General features: G+C 45.4%; 1 protein-coding gene across 2 annotated transcripts in view; it reads right to left on the minus strand.

Annotated features, from left to right (window-relative positions):
- LOC133568061 (segment polarity protein dishevelled homolog DVL-3-like) overlaps positions 1–20,563 on the minus strand; it is a 73,184-nt gene that overhangs the window by 34,475 nt on the left and 18,146 nt on the right. Inside the window, exons 3-5 of one of the 2 annotated variants that reach the window (XM_061919768.1) lie at positions 7,626–7,756; positions 3,732–3,847; positions 3,524–3,659 (exon numbers count right to left, since the gene is read on the minus strand). In XM_061919768.1, coding sequence (XP_061775752.1) covers positions 3,524–3,659; positions 3,732–3,847; positions 7,626–7,756 — 383 coding nt within the window. The remainder of the gene's footprint in view (positions 1–3,523; positions 3,660–3,731; positions 3,848–7,625; positions 7,757–20,563) is intronic. The other variant, XM_061919769.1, reaches the window with a different exon arrangement.

The raw sequence follows: 20,563 nt of genomic DNA on the forward strand, positions 1-20,563 counted from the left end.
CCCCAGGGAGGTGAGAGGAGCAGTGAGCAGCAGCGGTGGCCGCGCTCGGGAATCATTAGGTGATTTTACCCCTAATTCCAACACTTGATGCTGAGTGCCAAGCAGGGAGGTAATGGCTCCCATTTTTATAGTCTTTGGTATGACTCGGCCGGGGTTTGAACTCACGACCTTCCAGTCTCAGGACGCACACTCTAACCCAGGGGCGTTCACACTTTTTCTGCAGGTGAGCTACTTTTCAATTGACCAAGTCGAGGAGATCTACCTCATTCCTATTCATAATTTATATTTATTTATTTATGAAAGAGACATTTTTGTTAACAAGTTAATGGTGTTTAATGATAATACAAGCATGTTTAACACACAGATTCCTTTCTTTCATGAAGACAAGAATATAAGTTGGTGTATTTGATTCTGATGACTTGCATTGATTGGAATTAGACAGTGGTGCTGATAACGTCCGCATTTTCAAATGGAGGAAAAAAAAAGTCCTCCTTTCTGTCCAATACCACATGAAAGTGGTTGGATTTGGCATCTCATTTGTCCAACTTGCATACTCGTTTTTAAACACTTTGTTATGAGAGTAGCATATGTGTGTGGCCCTTTAATGTCTGGCAGCAGGTGAGTGACGTCAGTGAGTGTGCGGGTGGGCAAGCAAGTGAGAAAGCGGTCGCTGAGGGCGGGGGAGAAATACATTGGCATCAAACTCCGTAGCTTGCTAGCTTGTGCACGCTAGCTTTCTGAGACTTATTTTGTTAGCACAGGCAGGATGAAACAGGTCTTTTATGGTGAAGACAGGAACTGTGCAGTCGGTCTTTAGAGTTTTGACAGTAGGTACGGAGTCTATAGAAATAAAATGTGTTTCTCTGCGTCCGCCCTGTTAGTGTTTTTTTCTTAAATATGAGCTCGCAGCAGCCAGCGTCATCTCACAAGATCCTCGGGTGCCGAGAATGTCAAACAACTGACGAAAGTGAAGTCTTGGTATGATTGATGATTGCTCATTTTTATGTCTATTTTTTAATGCCTGTCTTGAGATCGACTGACACACCCTCCGAGATCGACCAGTCGATCGCGATCGGCGTAATGCCCACCCCTGCTCTAACCACTAGGCCACTGTGCAGGTCAGACAGAAATCCCAATTCTTAAGAGTGTGACAAAAGAAGAAATAATCAAAATTGTAAATCCAAGACCTGGACCGACTGTCATGGAATAGATATGGTCATGATAAAAAAAAGGTTATAGAATACATTTCAGAACCTCTGACTGAGGAGGTTAATGAGAACAAGTTGAAATGTTTGAAATAACAATTAATAATAGAATTAGCTGACAAAGTTTTGACTTTAAATACACCAACGTTTTTTAATTAAAAAATATAAACATGGCCCCACATACTTTGACTTTTCTGTATGTGGCCATTGGTGGAAAATGCTTGGACACCCCTGAACGTAAGTATTAAAAAGTATCGAAATTTTGTTTTCCATCCATCCATCCATTTTCTTCCGCTTACCCGAGGCGGGGTCACGGAGGCAGCAGCCTAAGCAGGGAAGCCCAGACTTCCCTCTCCCCAGCTCTTCCCGAGGCGTTCCCAGGCCAACCGGGAGACAGAGTTTTCCCAACATGTCCTGGGTCTTCCCCGTGGCCTCCTACCTGTTGGACGTGCCCTAAACCCCTCCCTAGGGAGGCATCCTGAGCAGAACCACCTCATCTGGCTCCTCTCCATGTGGAGGAGCAGCGGCTTTACTTTGAGCTCCCCCCGGAGGACAGAGCTTCTGAGTTTCATCTCAGAGAGATGAAACTCATTTCGGCCGCTTATACCCATGATCTTATCCTTTTGGTCATAACCCAAAGCTCATGACCATAGGTGAGGATGGGAACGTAGATCGACTGGTAAATTGAGAGCTTTGCCTTCCGGCTCAGCTCCTTCTTCACCACAACGGATCGAAACATCGTCCGCATTACTGAAGACGCCGCACTGATCCGCCTGTCCATCTCACCATCTACTCTTCTCTCACTCGTGAACAAGACCCTGAGGTTCGTGAACTCCTCCACGTGGGGCAGGGTCTCCTCCCCAACCTGGAGATGGCACTCCACCCTTTTCCGGGCGAGAACCATGGACTCGGACTTGGAGGTGCTGATTCTCATCATAGTCGCTTCAGACTCGGCTGCGAACTGATCCAGTGAGAGCTGAAGATCCTGGCCAGTTGAAGCCATCAGGACCACATCATCTGCAAAATAGCAGACACCTAATCCTGCAGCCACCAAACCGGATCCCCTCAACGCCCGGACTTTGCCTAGAAATTCTGTCCATAAAAGTTATGAACAGAATGGGTGACAAAGGGCAGCCTTGGCGGAGCCCAACCCTCATTGGAAACAGGTCCGACTTACCAACGGGAATGCGGACCAAGCTCTGACACTGATGAGAGATGAGAGAGATCTGGTAGTTTTAAATCAAATGTTTCTATAAATAATCCATTAGTGTGTTCTCGGGGTCCTGTGTTATTTATCAGTCTGATGGCCCTTTTTTGCATTATGAATAGTGGTTGGATGTTCGTCCTATATGTATTTCCCCAAACTTCTAGACAGTAACTCAAATATGGTAAAACAAGTGTACAATAAAGAGTGTGTAACTCAAATATGGTAAAACAAGTGTACAATAAAGAGTGTGTAACTCAAATATGGTAAAACAAGTGTACAATAAAGAGTGTGTAACTCAAATATGGTAAAACAAGTGTACAATAAAGAGTGTGTAATGTTTTTGGATTAAGAATGTGCCTTGTTTTACCCAGGACAGCAATACTTCTCACCAACTTCCCTTTGATGTACGTAATGTGTGACTTCCAGCAGATCCTGTGGTCCAAGATCCATCCATCCATCCATTTTCTACCGCTTATTCCCTTTCGGGGTCGCGGGGGGCGCTGGCGCCAATCTCAGCTACAATCGGGCGGAAGGCAGGGTACACCCTGGACAAGTCGCCACCTCATCGCAGGGCCAACACAGATAGACAGACAACATTCACACTTACATTCACACACTAGGGCCAATTTAGTGTTGCCAATCAACCTATCCCCAGGTGCATGTCTTTGGAAGTGGGAGGAAGCCGGAGTACCCGGAGGGAACCCACGCATTCACGGGGAGAACATGCAAACTCCACACAGAAAGATCCCGAGCCTGGATTTGAACCCAGGACTGCAGGAACTTCGTATTGTGAGGCAGACGCACTAACCCCTCTGCCAAGATCACACCCAAAAATTTGATTTTGTTTACTCTTTCTATACTAACATTGTCTATATATAATTTTACATCTATATAATTTCTCTTATTTCCAAATAACATAAAGTTAGTTTTATTTAGGTTTAATGATAATTTATTAGCATCAAACCATTTTTTTAGTTTACACATCTCCATACAGGGAGCGGACCGCCACAATTGTTTTGAGAATGGATAAAAAAAAGCGCATAAAGATCTGGTATCGGTATTTCCGTATCGATCCGCAAATGTCCATGAAAAGTTACACGGGGCATCTGACCTGCTGGTTGCGTCGTCGTCCTCTGAATCAAAGCAGGAAGTGGACTCCAGCTCGCTGCTCATGAAAGAAGAGCAGCTGTCGAACTCTGCGACGCCACGCCCCGCTGCCCGGGAGGACAAACCGTTCTGCTTCCCACCTGCGGCAGAAAAGCCAAGCGTCAAGTGGTAGCACATTAACACGAGGCTCATATTTCTCCACACTTCCTGACCGTGGTCGCCGTGTTTCCGCCTGGGCCGCTCTTTCTCCCGCTCTCTTCTCTGCGACATCACCGAGCCGGTCTCGGTGTCGTTGTCCAAACTGTTCCGCGCGCTCGCTGCTTTCCCGCTACAGATGGTGACAGTGAAGAAATATTATGGTAGTACTTGCATTGTGTCAATATCATCATTCATTACACAACTATTATAACCAAAAACTGCAAACTACAGAATTGACAGTGGTTTGAAGGAGTCATATTATGATTGTTTTTCTACATTTAAAACACTTCCTTGTAGTCTACATAACATGTAACCGTGTTTTTTTTTTAAATGGTTACCTTTCACATGTAAACCGATACCGCAACAATTCCCCGGGAATCGATATCTGTAAAGTACCAATTTTCTGAACTTTTGTTGTGTTGAATATGAATTGTTTTGGATAATAAAGAGTACATTTTTATCGGAACATTTAAAAATGAGCTGTTCGATAATGGATTTTTTGCCGATATAATAAATGGGTTGTACTTGTATAGCGCTTTTCTACCTTCAAGGTACTCAAAGCGCTTTGACACTACTTCCACATTTACCCATTCACACACACATTCACACACTGATGGAGGGAGCTGCCATGCAAGGCGCCAACCAGCACCCATCAGGAGCAAGGGTGAAGTGTCTTGCTCAGGACACAACGGACGTGACGAGGTTGGTACTAAGTGGGATTTGAACCAGGGCCCCTCGGGTTGCGCACGGCCACTCTTCCACTGCGCCACGCCGTCCCCGCTATCCGCTATTGTCAAACTCTTAATTCCGATATCAACAGATACTGATGTATACAGTGGTGGAATGAACACATTATTATGCCTAATTTTGTTGTGATGCCCCGCTGGATGCATTAAACAAAGTTTAAAGGTTTTCCCAAATAAATCAACTCAAGTTATGGTAAAAAAAAAAATGCCAACATGGCACTGCCATATTTATTATTGAAGTCAAAAAGTGCATTTTTTTTTTTTAAATGCCTCGAAATCAGCAACTTGAATTTGGGACATGCTCTCCCTGAGATAATCCTAGAGACCTCTGAATTTGGGAGATGGGAGGAGTGGGGGGGGGGGGGGGGGGGCTACTTTTCAATTGATCAAGTCAAGGTGATCTACCTCATATTTTTATAATTTATATTCTTTTATTTATTTAAGAGACATTTTTGTTAACAAGTAAAAGGAATTTAATGATAATACAAGCGGGGTTGAGGTGGGCGGGGTTTGGTGGTAGCGAGGGTGTATATCGTAGCGTCCCGGAAGAGTTAGTGCTGCAAGGGATCCTGGGTATTTGTACTGTTGTGTTTATGTTGTGTTACGGTGCGAAATGTGTTTGTCATTCTTGCTTGGTGTGGGTTCACCGTGTGGCGCATATTTGTAACAGTGTTAAAGTTGTTTAAACGGTCACCCTCAGTGTGACCTTTACGGCTGTTGACCAAGTATGCCTTAAATTCACTTGTATGTGTGAAAAGCCGCATATTTATGTGATTGGGCCAGCACGCAAAGGCAGTGCCTTTAAGGCAGGGGTCTCAGACATGCGGCCCGCATGCTATTTGCGGCCCGCCCGCACCTTGATGTGAAAATGTTATGTTAGTGCGGCCCGCGAGTTTTATATTAATGGCGCTTGACAGCATCATGCTTGCCAACCCCTGCGATTTTTCTGGGAGACTCACGAATTTCAGGGCATCCTTTCTCTCAAATTTCTGTTGATCTCTTACCCAAACACCAACGTTCAGAGGGTGCCGTAATGGCGCTGCCTTTAGCGCCCTGTACAACCTGTGCAAACAGGGTGCCAGCCAGGTCATATGTTGTATCTGGCTTTTGAACATACCACGTATGTGACTGCAAGGCGTACTTGGTCGACAGCCATACAGGTCACACTGAGGGTGGTCGTATGAACAACTTTAACACTGTTACAAATATGCGCCACACGGTGAACCCACACCAAACAAGAATGACAAACCACATTCTGCAGACACACGTATGTCTGCAGAAGCCTCATACAACATGTGGCTCACCTATCATGCTGTTTGTCTGACGTAAAGGTGGACGCGATGATATGTTGTAGAGGACATTGAAAGGCAGTGCTATCCCGGCACGCCGTAAATATTGTCGGCCGGGCGAAAATCGGGACAAATTCGGGAGATAGTCGGGACATGCACTGAAATTTCGGAGTGTCCCGGAAAAATCGGGAGGGTTGGCAAGTATGTTGCTAGAGCGGGAAAGCCATTCAAAGAAGGTGAATTCATTAAAAAGTGCATGTTTGATTCTTTAAAGGGGAACATTATCACAATTTCAAAAGGGTTAAAAACAATAAATATTAGTTCCCAGTGGCTTGTTGTATTTTTTGAAATTTTTTTCAAAATTTTACCGGTCTCGGAATATCCCTAAATAAAGCTTTGAAGTGCCTTATTTTCGGCTCTCTGCGAAGACACTGGCCATTTCCCTGTGACGTCACACAGTGCTGCCAATGTAAACAAACAATGGGAATAGCATAGCAAGATATAGCGACATTAGCTTGGATTCAAACTCGGACTTCAGCGATTCAACAGATTACGCATGTATTGAAACAGATGGTTGGAGTATGAAAATATTGAAGAAGAAACTGAAGCTATTGAGCGAATAGCTATTGACGCTATTCATAGCCATAGCAGGGCCGAATAGCTGCTTTAGCATCGCCGGTAAAATGTGCGGACCAAACGATCAGGACTTTCGCATCTTTTGACACTGGAGCAACTTAAATCCGTCGATTGGTAAGTGTTTTTTTCGCATTAAATGTGGGTGGGAGGAAACGTAATATAGTTGCAAATGCATCTACAGGTTATCCATACATCTCCGTGCCATGTCTGCTTTAGCACCGCTTGTAAATAGCATGTTAGCATCGATTAGCGTAGCATGTTAGCATCGATTAGCTGGCAGTCAACATCAACAAAACTATCGTTGCAAGTGCATCTGCAGGTTATCCATACATCTCTGTGCCATGTCTGCCTTAGCATCGCCGGTCAAATGTGGAGACAGTCTGGCAAATTCAACGGGGGTCTGGCGGCAGATTTCTTGCCAGTGGTGCAACTTGAATCCGTCCCTGTTAGTGTTATTACACCCTCCGACAACACACCGTCGAGGCATGATGTCTCCAAGGTTCCAAAAAAATAGTCAAAAAAACGGAAAATAACAGAGCTGAGACCCGGTGTTTGTAATGAATGTGTTGAAAATGAAAATGGCGGGTGTGTTGCCTCGGCGACGTCACTTTCTGACGTCTTCGCCTCCAGCGCGATAAACAGAAAGGCGTTTAATTCGCCAAAATTCACCCATTTAGAGTTCAGAAATCGGTTAAAAAAATAGATGGTCTTTTTTCTGCACCATCAAGGTATATATTGACCCTTACATAGGTTTGGTGATAATGTTCCCCTTTAAGAAATCTTTTCTTGCGGCCCAGCCTCACCCAGATTCTGCACCCAGTTGCCCCCAGGTAAATTGAGTTTGAGACCCCTGCTTTAAAGTTTATTGGCGCTCTGTACTTCTCCCTACGTCCGTGTACCACTCTGTACAGCGGCGTTTTAAAAAGTCATACATTTTACTTTTTGAAACAGATACTGATAATTTCCGATATCACATTTTAAAGCATTTATCGGTCGATAATATCGGCAGTCCGATACTAGCAGACATCTATAACTACAACTGAATAAAACAGGCACTCGCACAAAGTCACAAGGCGTCTGTTCATCTTTCTCATGCTGTTATTGTGCTTACTAGAAAAGACTGAGTGCCTTATTCAACGGATGCACATAAAGAGCAAAATGTATTCCCCTTTTGCAGACACAATATGTAAAACGTGCCTTTAAGGAGAATAAACCTCATGCACAAAGTATTCCGTACTGTACTGACTGGTAAGAAGGTGGCCGGGAGTCTCCAATGCCCCCCGTCCTCTCCAAAGGGGGCGCTGCCTCCAAGTCTCCCACCGAGCCAGCAGAACCAGCATCGGCATGGGCGCCGTCTCCAGACACCAGCTGTGGTCAGAAAGAGGGGAAACGGTTATCTAAATCTATAAAAAAAAGTATACATATTCATGGCTGCTTTTACTTTCACTGTCAATGGAAAAAGTACAATTACGCGGTTTAACTGTTTGCCTGTTTTACGCTATGCGACTATGTTTTGATAAAGATTAAAGGAGGAAATGACATTAGCAGTTGTGTGACTCTGTTTACATCCCAGGTGTCAAACACAAGGCCCAAGGGCCAGAGCTGGCCTGCCATCATTTTATGTGGCCCCCGAAAGCCTGGAAATAATATGCTTTAATGAAGTAATTCATCTTTTCTTACTAAATTTGTTTTTTCTCTCCATTTTGACAGGAAAAAAGAAGAACCGTACAAAATTGCATGCCTCTTAAACCAGGGGTCGGGAACCCTTTTGGCCGAGAGAGCCAAGAAGCCAAATATTTTAAAATGTATTTTCGTAAGAGCCATATCATATTTGTTTCAACACTGAACACAACTAAAACGCGTGCATTTTTAAGTAAGACCAACTTTTCTGGAGTATAATAGGTCTCTTATTCTTTGTAATAACATTGTTATTCTGAAACTAACTGTGGAGGCGGCGTGGCCTGCGGCACTACAGCGAAATCAGCGACAGGTGCGTAGATGGCCCACCTAGGCCTTGTTTTCTAATCACCTGCCCCTCTGTTATAAGCAGCAGCCAGGAGGAGAGACGGGGTTGGGGCTGGAGCCAGAGCGCGAGCGAGAACGAAAGAGAAAAAACACAATTGCTGGAAAGCAACTGAGAGACTTATTGAAAAATAAAACAATATTGTAACCCTAAAACAGGCTCTCATGTCGGTGCTTGGTGGTCTGAAGAACCCCCAGGAGGGCAAGCCCCACACTAACCAATAATAAATAAATAACTTCTTACCATTAACGCAACTTCTTGAACAGGTGTGGTAGAAAACAGATGGATGGATTAAAAATGCACGAGAATGTTTTATAATTTGAACATTATTAACACTGTGATTACAAGTGGAATTATTCATCACTTATCGTGTTAAGCAGTGTCAACTCAGATTTATCCGAGAGCCAGATGCAGTCATCAAAAGAGCCACAGGTTCCCTACCCCTGTCTTAAACTTTAATATCATCGACTTTTGAAACAAATATAAAACATTCCAAAACTTGTTTTTTGTTCGGATAATAGTAATTACTCAAACATCTGCTTAACTTTTGATTTCAAAGCAGGTTACCGATCAAATTGTACGATGTAAAAAGGCCATGATTTTGCGGCAAAAAACTGGCAGCTCAGTTACCAGAATTTTTAATGTAAAAAAAAAACAGTGGTACTGTTTTTCCAGTTTTACACTGTAAATCCACCGTTCAGGGTTTCCCGCAGCGCTTTGTTGTTTAGACGGCCGCCTTAACAACAAAGAGCCACCGCATAAAGTCTTAAAAAAAAAAAAAAAAAAAAATTATTTTTTTACATTTTTGTTCTCTAAATTAAGCATGAGTTGAGCATATGTCCGCATGTGGCCCCACTTTTAACTCTTTTCCAAACGCTTACTGCAAACGCTTATTTACAGTAAGTCATTAATTTCACATAGTCATCATTTGGTCTTAGAAGGTCAATATTTACTAAGTCAAATAAAGACATACTTAGTATCTCAGGTAACTAGGACTGTTTTGTGTTTTGTTTTTACTTTACGGAAAAAAATAGAGATATATATATGGTATATTGCCACTCAGCATACGGAGCGGAAAACACAACCAAAAATTGTAGGCTTCTTCACGCGACGAAGCCGGCCTACTTCACCACAGTCTGCAGTCTATTGCCCCCGCAGGCTGTGGTGAGATGGAGACGTGATGGTGGCGACAGGCCAAGTTACACTGTTCTTTACACCCATCCAGCCCCTTCCCCGTCAGTCCGCCTGTCCCGGGCGGAGAGACACCATCTTTATTTTAAAAAATTCTAGGGGAAACACTGACATCATTCATATTTACTGTAAAATTCTGGCAACTGAATTGCCAGTTTTATGTATTGTAAAAAAACGGTATCTTTATTTTTTTTAATCGACAGAAATATACTGTAAAAAAAAAAAAAGGAATATATACGGTAAAATACGGCCATTTTTTAAAATTATTTTTACTGTGTATGTGAACATTTTAAATAATCAAATGCATATGCAACTGAAAATAGGCATCATGAGGCGAATCCTTACACACTAATATTTAAGCGTTTTCCGTTCGGGCTCCAGTACTCTGGAATGCCCTCCCGGTAACAGTTCGAGATGCTACCTCAGTAGAAGCATTAAAACTCATCTGTATACTCTAGCCTTTAAATAGACCTCCTTTTTAGACCAGTTGATCTGCCGCTTCTTTTCTTTTTTCTCCTATGTCCACCCCTCCCTTGTGGAGGGGGTCCGTTCCGACGACCATGGATGAAGTACTGGCTGTCCAGAGTCGAGACCCAGGATGGACCGCTCGCCTGTGTATCGGTTGGGGACAACTCTACGCTGCTGATCCGCTTCCGCTTGGGATGGTTTCCTGTGGACGGGACTCTCGCTGCTGTCTTGGATCCGCTTTGAACTGAACTCTCTCGGCTGTGTTGGGAGCCACTATGGATTGAACTTTCACAGTATCATGTTGGACCCGCTCGACATCCATTGCTTTCGGTCCCCTAGGGGGGGGGTTGCCCACTTCAATCAATCAATCAATGTTTACTTATATAGCCCTAAATTACTAGTGTCTCAAAGGGCTGCACAAACCACCACGACATCTTCGGTAGGCCCACATAAGGGCAAGGAAAACTCACACCCAGTGGGACGTCGGTGACAATGATGACTATGAGAACCTTGGAGAGGAGGAAAGCAATGGATGTCGAGCGGGTCTAACATGATACTGTGAAAGTTCAATCCACAATGGATCCAACACAGTCGCGAGAGTCCAGTCCAAAGCGGATCCAACACAGCAGCGAGAGTCCCGTTCACAGCGGAGCCAGCAGGAAACCATCCCAAGCGGAGGCGGATCAGCAGCGCAGAGATGTCCCCAGCCGATACACAGGCAAGCAGTACATGGCCACCGGATCGGACCGGACCCCCTCCACAAGGGAGAGTGGGACATAGAAGAAAAAGAAAAGAAACGGCAGATCAACTGGTCTAAAAAGGGAGTCTATTTAAAGGCGCGAGTACACAAATGAGTTTTAAGGTGAGACTTAAATGCTTCTACTGAGGTGGCATCCCGAACTGTTACCGGGAGGGCATTCCAGAGTACACTTCTGAGGTCCTCTCCAAGGTTTCTCATAGTCAGCATTGTCACTGGCGTCCCACTGGGTGTGATTTCTCCCTGCCCACTGGGTGTGAGTTTTCCTTGCCCTTTTGTGGGTTCTTCCGAGGATGTCGTAGTCGTAATGATTTGTGCAGTCCTTTGAGACATTTGTGATTTGGGGCTATATAAATAAACATTGATTGATTGATTGATTGAAATATTAGCCACGGTTATAAGCGGCCATAAATATGACGTGGCACAAGGCAGAACTATGGACATAAATCCATCCATTTCTACCGCTTATTCCCTCTGGGGTCGCTGGTGCCTATTTCAGCTACAATCAGGCGGAAGGCGGTGTACACCCTGGACAAGTCGCATATAGACAACATTCACGTGGCCCTCAGTGAAAACGAGGTAGACACACCTTGTTTACATGTCTTTTCACGTAATGTGAGGTTTATTTGTTGTAAAGGCGTGTACAAAGTACAACAGAAGAGGAAAGGCTACATGATTTGCACACACACAACACATGATCAATCACTGTGGAACTACTTTGTTCCGATGTGTTCTTTGCTTTGTCTGTCTTGTAGCTCAGAGATGAATGATACTGACGTCTACAGTTAGCCTCAAGCACATTTTTTCATCCAATTCAACACATTGTGAATGATATTCACCACAGTTGGCTTAAATGGACTGTTTGCACAGTACATTAACCACAAAGTGCTTCCAAATGTTGGGCTTTTTGAGACCGATCCAATGGTGATTCAGTGCGACGGAGCAGCACGGATGAAGAGTCATGACTTTCAAATGTTACTTGTTGTGATCCGAAGTGAACGACACTGCAGCCGTCGTGCACGCTTGCAGAGAGCAGATCGGACTGCATAAAAGGCACCGTTAAAGTCATTTTAGTCAGAATTCCGCCGGAAGTGAGCAAAAATCTGCTGTTAGTATAATGCAGGGGCGCCCATTACGTCGATCGCGACCTACCCGTCGAGGGTGGAGGGTGTGCCACTCCATCGCCAGCCAAGCATGAAAAAAATAAACCTAAAAATTAGCGACCATCAATCTACACCAAGACGTCACTTTCGTCACTTGATTGACATTCACGGCACCCGAGGGTCTTGTGAGAGGACGCTGGCTGCTCCCAGATCATTATTAAGAAAAAAAGGACCGGCAGAAGGGCGAGAAACACATCTTATTTCAACAGACTCTCGTCCCGTACCTGCCGGCAAAACTCTGAAGTAGGGATGGGCGATATATCTATATAGTCGATGTATCGCGGGTTTGTCTCTGTGCGATATAGAAAATGACTATATCGTGATATTGTAGTATATGTTCTCACGCAGTTGATTTTAGCTGCGGGCATTATGCTGCATGCGTTCCTTACTCTTTCTTGTCTCTCCTTCTCACAGAGACTTAAAGGGGAACATTATCACCAGACCTATGTAAGCGTCAATATATACCTTGATGGTGCAGAAAAAAAGACCGATTTCCGAAATCTAAATGGGTGAATTTTGGCGAATTAAACGCCTTTCTGTTTATCGCTCTGGAGGGGATGACGTCAGAATGTGATGTCGCCGAGGTAACACAGCCGCCATTTTCATTTTCAACCCATTGTAAACATTGGGTCTCAGCTCTGTTATTTTCCGTTTTTTCGACTATTTTTTGGAACCTTGGAGACATCATGCCTCGTCGGTGTGTTGTCGGAGGGTGTAACAAAACTAACAGGGAGGGATTCAAGTTGCACCACTGGCCCGAAGATAAATAAATAAAATGGTAAATGGGTTGTACTTGTATAGCGCTTTTCTACCTTCAAGGTACTCAAAGCGCTTTGACACTACTTCCACATTTACCCATTCACACACACATTCACACACTGATGGAGGGAGCTGCCATGCAAGGCGCCAACCAGCAACCATCAGGAGCAAGGGTGAAGTGTCTTGCTCAGGACACAACGGACGTGACGAGGTTGGTTCTAGGTGGGATTTGAACCAGTGACCCTCGGGTTGCGCACGGCCACTCTCCCACTGCGCCACGCCCCTATGAATGTACCAAAAGTGTCTCCACATTTTACCGGCGATGACAGACATGGCACAGAGATGTATGGATAACCTGTAGATGCATTTGCAACGATAAAGTCAACGAAATCACAAAGGTGAGTTTTGTTGATGTTGACTTATGTGCTAATCAGACATATTTGGTCGCGGCGTGACTGCAAGCTAATTGATGCTAACATGCTACGCTAATCGACGCTAACATGCTATTTACCGGCGGTGTTAAAGCAGACATGGCACAGAGATGTATGGATAACCTGCAGATGCATTTGCAATGATAAAGTCAACGAAATCACAAAGGTGAGTTTTGTTGATGTTGACTTATGTGCTAATCAGACATATTTGGTCGCGGCGTGACTGCCAGCTAATCGATACTAACATGCTACGCTAATCGACGTTAACATGCTATTTACCGGCGGTGCTAAAACAGATATGGCACAGAGATGTATGGATAACCTGCAGATGCATTTGTAACGATAAAGTCACAGAAATCACAAGGGTGAGTTTTGTTGATGTTGTCTGCCAGCTAATCGATGCTAACATGCTACGCTAATCGATGCTAATATTCTATTTACCGGCGGTGCTAAAGCAGACATGGCACGGAGATGTATGGATAACCTGCAGATGCATTTGCAACTATATTACGTTTCCTTCCACCCGCATTTAATGTGAAAAAAAACACTTACCAATCGACGGATTTAAGTTGCGAAAGTCCTGATCGTTTTGGTCCGCACATTTTACCGGCGATGCTAACGCAGCTATTCGGCCACGCTATGGCTATGAATAGTGTCAGTAGCTATTCGCTCAATAGCTTCAGTTTCTTCTTCAATACTTTCATACTCCAACCATCCGTTTCAATACATGCGTAATCTGTTGAATCGCTTAAGCCGCTGAAATCCGAGTCGGAATCCGAGCTAATGTCGCTATATCTTGCTGTGCTATTCGCCATTGTTTGTTTACATTGGCAGCACTGTATGACGTCACAGGGAAATGGATAGTGCCATCGCAAATAGCGAAAATCAAGCACTTTAAAGCTTTTTTTAGGGATATTCGGAGACCGGTAAAATTTTGAAAAAAATTTCAAAAAATACAACATGCCACTGGGAACTGATTTTTATTGTTTTCAACCATTTTGAAATTGTGATAATGTTCCCCTTTAAAACAAGCGCACCTTCTTACATACGTCACGTGTGTGGTGGAAAAGCCCGAATCTTAAACAGGAACAATAGAGAATTTGTTACAAAAGTTCCATCCATCCATCCATCATCTTCCGCTTATCCGAGGTCGGGTCGCGGGGGCAGCAGCCTAAGCAGGGAAGCCCAGACTTCCCTATCTCCAGCCACTTCGTCTAGCTCTTCCCGGGGGATCCCGAGGCGTTCCCAGGCCAGCCGGGAGACATAGTCTTCCCAACGTGTCCTGGGTCTTCCCCGTGGCCTCCTACCAGCTGGACGTGCCCTAAACACATCCCTAGGGAGGCGTTCGGGTGGCATCCTGACCAGATGCCCGAACCACCTCATCTGGCTCCTCTCGATGTGGAGGAGCAGCGGCTTTACGTTGAGCTCCTCCCGGATGGCAGAGCTTCTCACCCTATCTCTAAGGGAGAGCCCCGCCACCCGGCGGAGGAAACTCATTTCGGCCGCTTGTACCCGTGATCTTATCCTTTCGGTCATGACCCAAAGCTCATGACCATAGGTGAGGATGGGAACGTAGATCGACCGGTAAATTGAGAGCTTTGCCTTCCGGCTCAGCTCCTTCTTCACCACAACGGATCGATACAACGTCCGCATTACTGAAGACGCCGCACCGATCCGCCTGTCGATCTCACGATCCACTCTTCCCCCACTCGTGAACAAGACTCCTAGGTACTTGAACTCCTCCACTTGGGGCAGGGTCTCCTCCCCAACCCGGAGATGGCACTCCACCCTTTTCCGGGCGAGAACCATGGACTCGGACTTGGAGGTGCTGATTCTCATTCCGGTCGCTTCACACTCGGCTGCGAACCGATCCAGGGAGAGCTGAAGATCCCGGCCAGATGAAGCCATCAGGACTACATCATCTGCAAAAAGCAGAGACCTTATCCCGTGGCCACCAAACCGGAACCCCTCAACGCCTTGGCTGCGCCTAGAAATTCTGTCCATAAAAGTTATGAACAGAATCGGTGACAAAGGACAGCCTTGGCGGAGTCCAACCTTCACTGGAAACGTGTCCGACTTACTGCCAGCAATGCGGACCAAGCTCTGACACTGATCATACAGGGAGCGGACTGCCACAATAAGACATTCCGATACCCCATACTCTCTGAGCACTCCCCACAGGACTTCCCGAGGGACACGGTCGAATGCCTTCTCCAAGTCCACAAAGCACATGTAGACTGGTTGGGCAAACTCCCATGCACCCTCAAGAACCCTGCCGAGAGTATAGAGCTGGTCCACAGTTCCACGACCAGGACGAAAACCACACTGTTCCTCCTGAATCCGAGGTTCGACTATCCGGCGAAGCCTCCTCTCCAGTACACCTGAATAAACCTTACCGGGAAGGCTGAGGAGTGTGATCCCACGATAGTTGGAACACACCCTCCGGTCCCCCTTCTTAAAGAGAGGGACCACCACCCCGGTCTGCCAATCCAGAGGTACCGCCCCCGATGTCCACGCGATGCTGCAGAGTCTTGTCAACCAAGACAGCCCCACAGCATCCAGAGCCTTAAGGAACTCCGGGCGGATCTCATCCACCCCCGGGGCCTTGCCGCCGAGGAGCTTTTTAACTACCTCAGCGACCTCAGCCCCAGAAATAGGAGAGTCCACTACAGATTCCCCAGGCACCGCTTCCTCAAAGAAAGACGTGTTGGTGGGATTGAGGAGGTCTTCGAAGTATTCCCTCCACCGATCCACAACATCCGCAGTCGAAGTCAGCAGAACACCATCCGCACCATACACGGATTTGATAGTGCACTGCTTCCCCTTCCTGAGGCGCCGTATGGTGGTCCAGAATCGCTTCGAAGCCGTCCGGAAGTCGTTTTCCATGGCTTCCCCGAACTCTTCCCATGTCCGAGTTTTTGCCTCCGCGACCGCTAAAGCTGCACACCGCTTGGCCCGTCGGTACCCGTCCACTGCCTCCGGAGTCCTATGAGCCAAAAGAACCCGATAGGACTCCTTCTTCAGCTTGACGGCATCCCTCACTGCTGGTGTCCACCAACGGGTTCTGGGATTACCGCCACGACAGGCACCAACAACCTTGCGGCCACAGCTCCAATCAGCCGCCTCGACAATAGAGGTTCGGAACATGGTCCACTCGGACTCAATGTCCCGCACCTCCCTCGTGACATGTTCAAAGTTCTCCCGGAGGTGTGAATTGAAACTCTCTCTGACAGGAGACTCTGCCAGACGTTCCCAGCAGACCCTCACAATGCGTTTGGGCCTGCCAGGTCTGTCCGGCATCCTCCCCCACCATCGCAGCCAACTCACCACCAGGTGGTGATCGGTAGAAAGCTCCGCCCCTCTCTTCACCCGAGTGTCCAAAACATAAGGCCGCAAATCCGATGACACAACTACAAAGTCGATCATGGAACTGCAGCCTAGGGTGTCCTGGTGCCAAGTGCACATATGGACCCCCTTATGTTTGAACATGGTGTTTGTTATCGACAAACTGTGACGAGCACAAAAGTCCAATAACAAAACACCACTCGGGTTTAGATCCGGGCGACCATTCTTCCCAATCACGCCTCTCCAGGTTTCACTGTCGTTGCTAACATGAGCGTTGAAGTCTCCCAGTAGGACAAGGGAATCACCCGGAGGAGCACTTTCCAGTACTCCCTCGAGTGTACCCAAAAAGGGTGGGTATTCTGAACTGCTGTTTGGTGCGTAAGCACAAACAACAGTCAGGACCCGTCCCCCCACCTGAAGGCGAAGGGAAGCTACCCTCTCGTCCACTGGGTTGAACTCAAACGTACAGGCTTTGAGCCGGGGGGCAACCAGAATTGCCACCCCAGCCCGTCGCCTCTCACTGCCGGCAACGCCAGAGTGGAAGAGGGTCCAGTCCCTCTCGAGAGAACTGGTTCCAGAGCCCTTGCTGTGCGTCAAGGTGAGTCCGACTATATCCAGCCGGAACTTCTCTACCTCGCGCACTAGCTCAGGCTCCTTCCCCCCCAGTGAGGTGACGTTCCACGTCCCAAGAGCTAGCTTATGTAGCCGAGGATCGGACCGCCAAGTGCCCTGCCTTCGGCTGCCGCCCAGCTCACAATGCACCCGACCTCTATGGCCCCTCCTATGAGTGGTGAGCCCATTGGAGGGATGACCCACGTTGCCTCTTCGGGCTGTGCCCGGCCGGGCCCCATGGGAACAGGCCCGACCACCAGGCGCTCGCCATCGTGCCCCAACTCCGGGCCTGGCTCCAGAGCGGGGCCCCGGTGACCCACGTCCGGGCGAGGGAAATCTGGGTTCATTTCGTTGTAATTCCATAGAAGTCTTTGAGCTGCTCTTTGTCTGATCACTCACCTAGGACCTGTTTGTCTTGGGAGACCCTACCAGGGGGCATGAAAACCCCCAGACAACATAGCTCCTAGGATCATTGGGACACGCAAACTCCTCTACCACGGTAAGGTAGCAGCTCAAAAGTTTATTTACCCATAATCAGATAGTACAAAGTTGGATTGAATCGATATAATTACAGACAGTGTCTCCAGAGACGAAAGATGGTGAACCCTCGTGAAGGAATTAAGAAAGAGCGCACATCAGGCTTGGTCTTCCCTTCTTATTTATACGCTCCATGACGGCCTGATTTGTTCGTGAAGCCAATTTTATGTGGTAGAAATGCCGAATCTTAAACAGGAACCATAGAGACTTTGTTACAGCAGTTTTAATTACTCATAATCAGATGGTTGGGTTGAATAAATATGTTTACACAGACAATGTCTTCAAAGACGAAAGATGGTGAAGCCTCGTGAAGGAATTAAGAAAGAGCGCACACCAGGCTTGGTCTTCCCTTCTAATTTATACACTCCATGATGGCCTGATTTGTAGCATAACAATTTATATAACGGTCCAATGTTCAGGGTGACTTGACCTCTTATGTTGTGTCCCCCCCAATGCATTTAGTTTGGAGGTAACCCAATGACAGAAATTTTCCTCTACACGTGTGCAACGTAACAAGCTCCCGCGGACCGACAGGTAGCGACATGGTAACGTTAGCTGTGATGCTAACAGTGCGGTGCGGGTGGTAATACGAGAGAGAAGGTGCGAACCTGGGAACAAATGAAGGAAGAATTAATTCCCAAGAAAAACAGCACGGGGTTCTCCGTCTGACAGTGGTTTGGCTTCAAGCGGGAAGATGTTGAACAATTAGGCGGCAAAATTGTTGCTACAAAAAGTAGCACAACTGCCAATGTACCATAATTTGAAAAGTCACCCACTAGAGAAAGAAGAGTGCTTGAAACTCTGCATGTCAACATCTCCGCTCGGTGCCAAACCAACAAAATGCACAAGCAACTATTTCTAGATCAACACCGTATGAAAAAAAATAGTCAACAACAGAAGGAGATAATGTCCGCAGGAACTTACCACATAGCGAAGGACGAACACTATTTGATTTCCTATTATGCAGCTCATTTTTATTTGACACTTATTGAAAAATCTTGTGTGACATCATGCACAAAAGTGCACTTTCAACCACTTTCATGTGGTATTGGACAGAAAGCCAAACTTTTTTTCTCCCCCATTTGAAAATGCGGACGTTATCATTGTTACTGTTGGATTCCAATCAATGCAAGTAGGGCTGGGCGATATGGCCTTTTATTAATATCTCGATATTTTTAGGCCATATTACAAATACATGATATATATCTCCATATTTTGCCTCAGCCTCGAATGAACACTTGATGCATATAATCACAGCAGTATGATGATTCTGTGTCTACATTAAAACATTTTCTTCATACTGCATTAATATATACTAATTTTAAACTTTCATGCACAGAGGGAAATCACAACCAATATTGTATTTATTAAACACTTATTAAGCATTGGCACAAACATTCATGTGATTTCCAAAACAGAAAGTGCAAGATTGTCAGAGACATTTTAAAACAAGCTATGAGTGCACTTTTGTGCATGATGTCACTAAGATGACATGTCAAAACAACACTCAATTAAAGTGTACTTTTTGTACAGAACGCCACTACAATAGTTTAAAACAAATAAAGTGCACTTTTGTGCATGATGTCACACAAGATATATCAATAAGTGTCAAATAAAAATGAGCTGCATAATAGGAAATCAAATAGTGTTTGTCCTTCGTTTTGTGGTAGGTTCCTGCGGACGTTATCTCCTTTTGTTGTTGACTAGTTTTTTCATACGTTGTTGATCTGGAAGTTTTGTTGGTGTGGCACCGAAGGGAGATGCAGACATGCAGAGTTTCAAGCACTCATTATCTAGCGCAGTGGTTCTCAACCTTTTTTCAGTGATGTAAACCCTGTGAACATTTATTTAATTCAAGTACTCTTTAATCAAAGCAAAGCATTTTTGGTTGGAAAAAAGAGATAAAGAAGTAAAATACAGCACTATGTCATCAGTTTCTGATTTATTAAATTGTGTAACAGTGCAACATATTGCTCATTTGTAGTGGTCTTTCTTAAACGAATTGGAAAAAAAGATATAAAAATAACTAAGAACTTGTTGAAAAATAAACAAATGGATCAATTATAAATAAATATTTCTACACATAGAAGTAATCATCAACTTAAAGTGCCCTCTTTGGGGATTGTAATAGAGATCCATCTGGATTCATCAAATTAATTCTAAACATTTCTTCACAAAAAAGAAATCTTTAACATCAATATTTATGGAACATGTCCACAAAAAATCTAGCATTCAACACTGAATATTGCATTTTTGCATTTATTTTCAGTTTATGAACTCACATTCATATTTTGTAGAAGTATTATTCAATGAATATATTTATAAAGGATTTTTGAATTGTTGCTATTTTCAATAAATATAATCCAGGCTCGGGATCTTTCTGTGTGGAGTTTGCATGTTCTCCCCGTGAATGCGTGGGTTCCCTCCGGGTACTCCGGCTTCCTCCCACTTCCAAAGACATGCACCTGGGGATAGGTTGATTGGCAACACTAAATTGGCCCTAGTGTGTGAATGTGAGTGTGAATGTTGTTTGTCTATCTGTGTTGGCCCTGCGATGAGGTGGCGACTTGTCCAGGGTGTACCCCGCCTTCCGCCCGATTGTAGCTGAGATAGGCGCCAGCGCCCCCCGCGACCCCGAAAGGGAATAAGCGGTAGAAAATGGATGGATGGATAAAGGATTTTTGAATTGTTGCTATTTTTAGAATATTTTTAAAAAGTCTCACGTACCCCTTGGCATACCTTCAAGTACCCCCAGGGGTATGTGTACCCCCATTTGAGAACCACTGCTCTAGCGGGTGACTTCAAATGATGCTAAATTTTTTGTAGCAACGCTTTTGCTCCATAAATGTTGAACATATTCCCGCTTCAGGTCAAACCACCGCCGGACGA

This window comes from Nerophis ophidion, linkage group LG14 (genome assembly GCF_033978795.1).
Source record: "Nerophis ophidion isolate RoL-2023_Sa linkage group LG14, RoL_Noph_v1.0, whole genome shotgun sequence".
Classification (NCBI taxonomy): domain Eukaryota; kingdom Metazoa; phylum Chordata; class Actinopteri; order Syngnathiformes; family Syngnathidae; genus Nerophis; species Nerophis ophidion.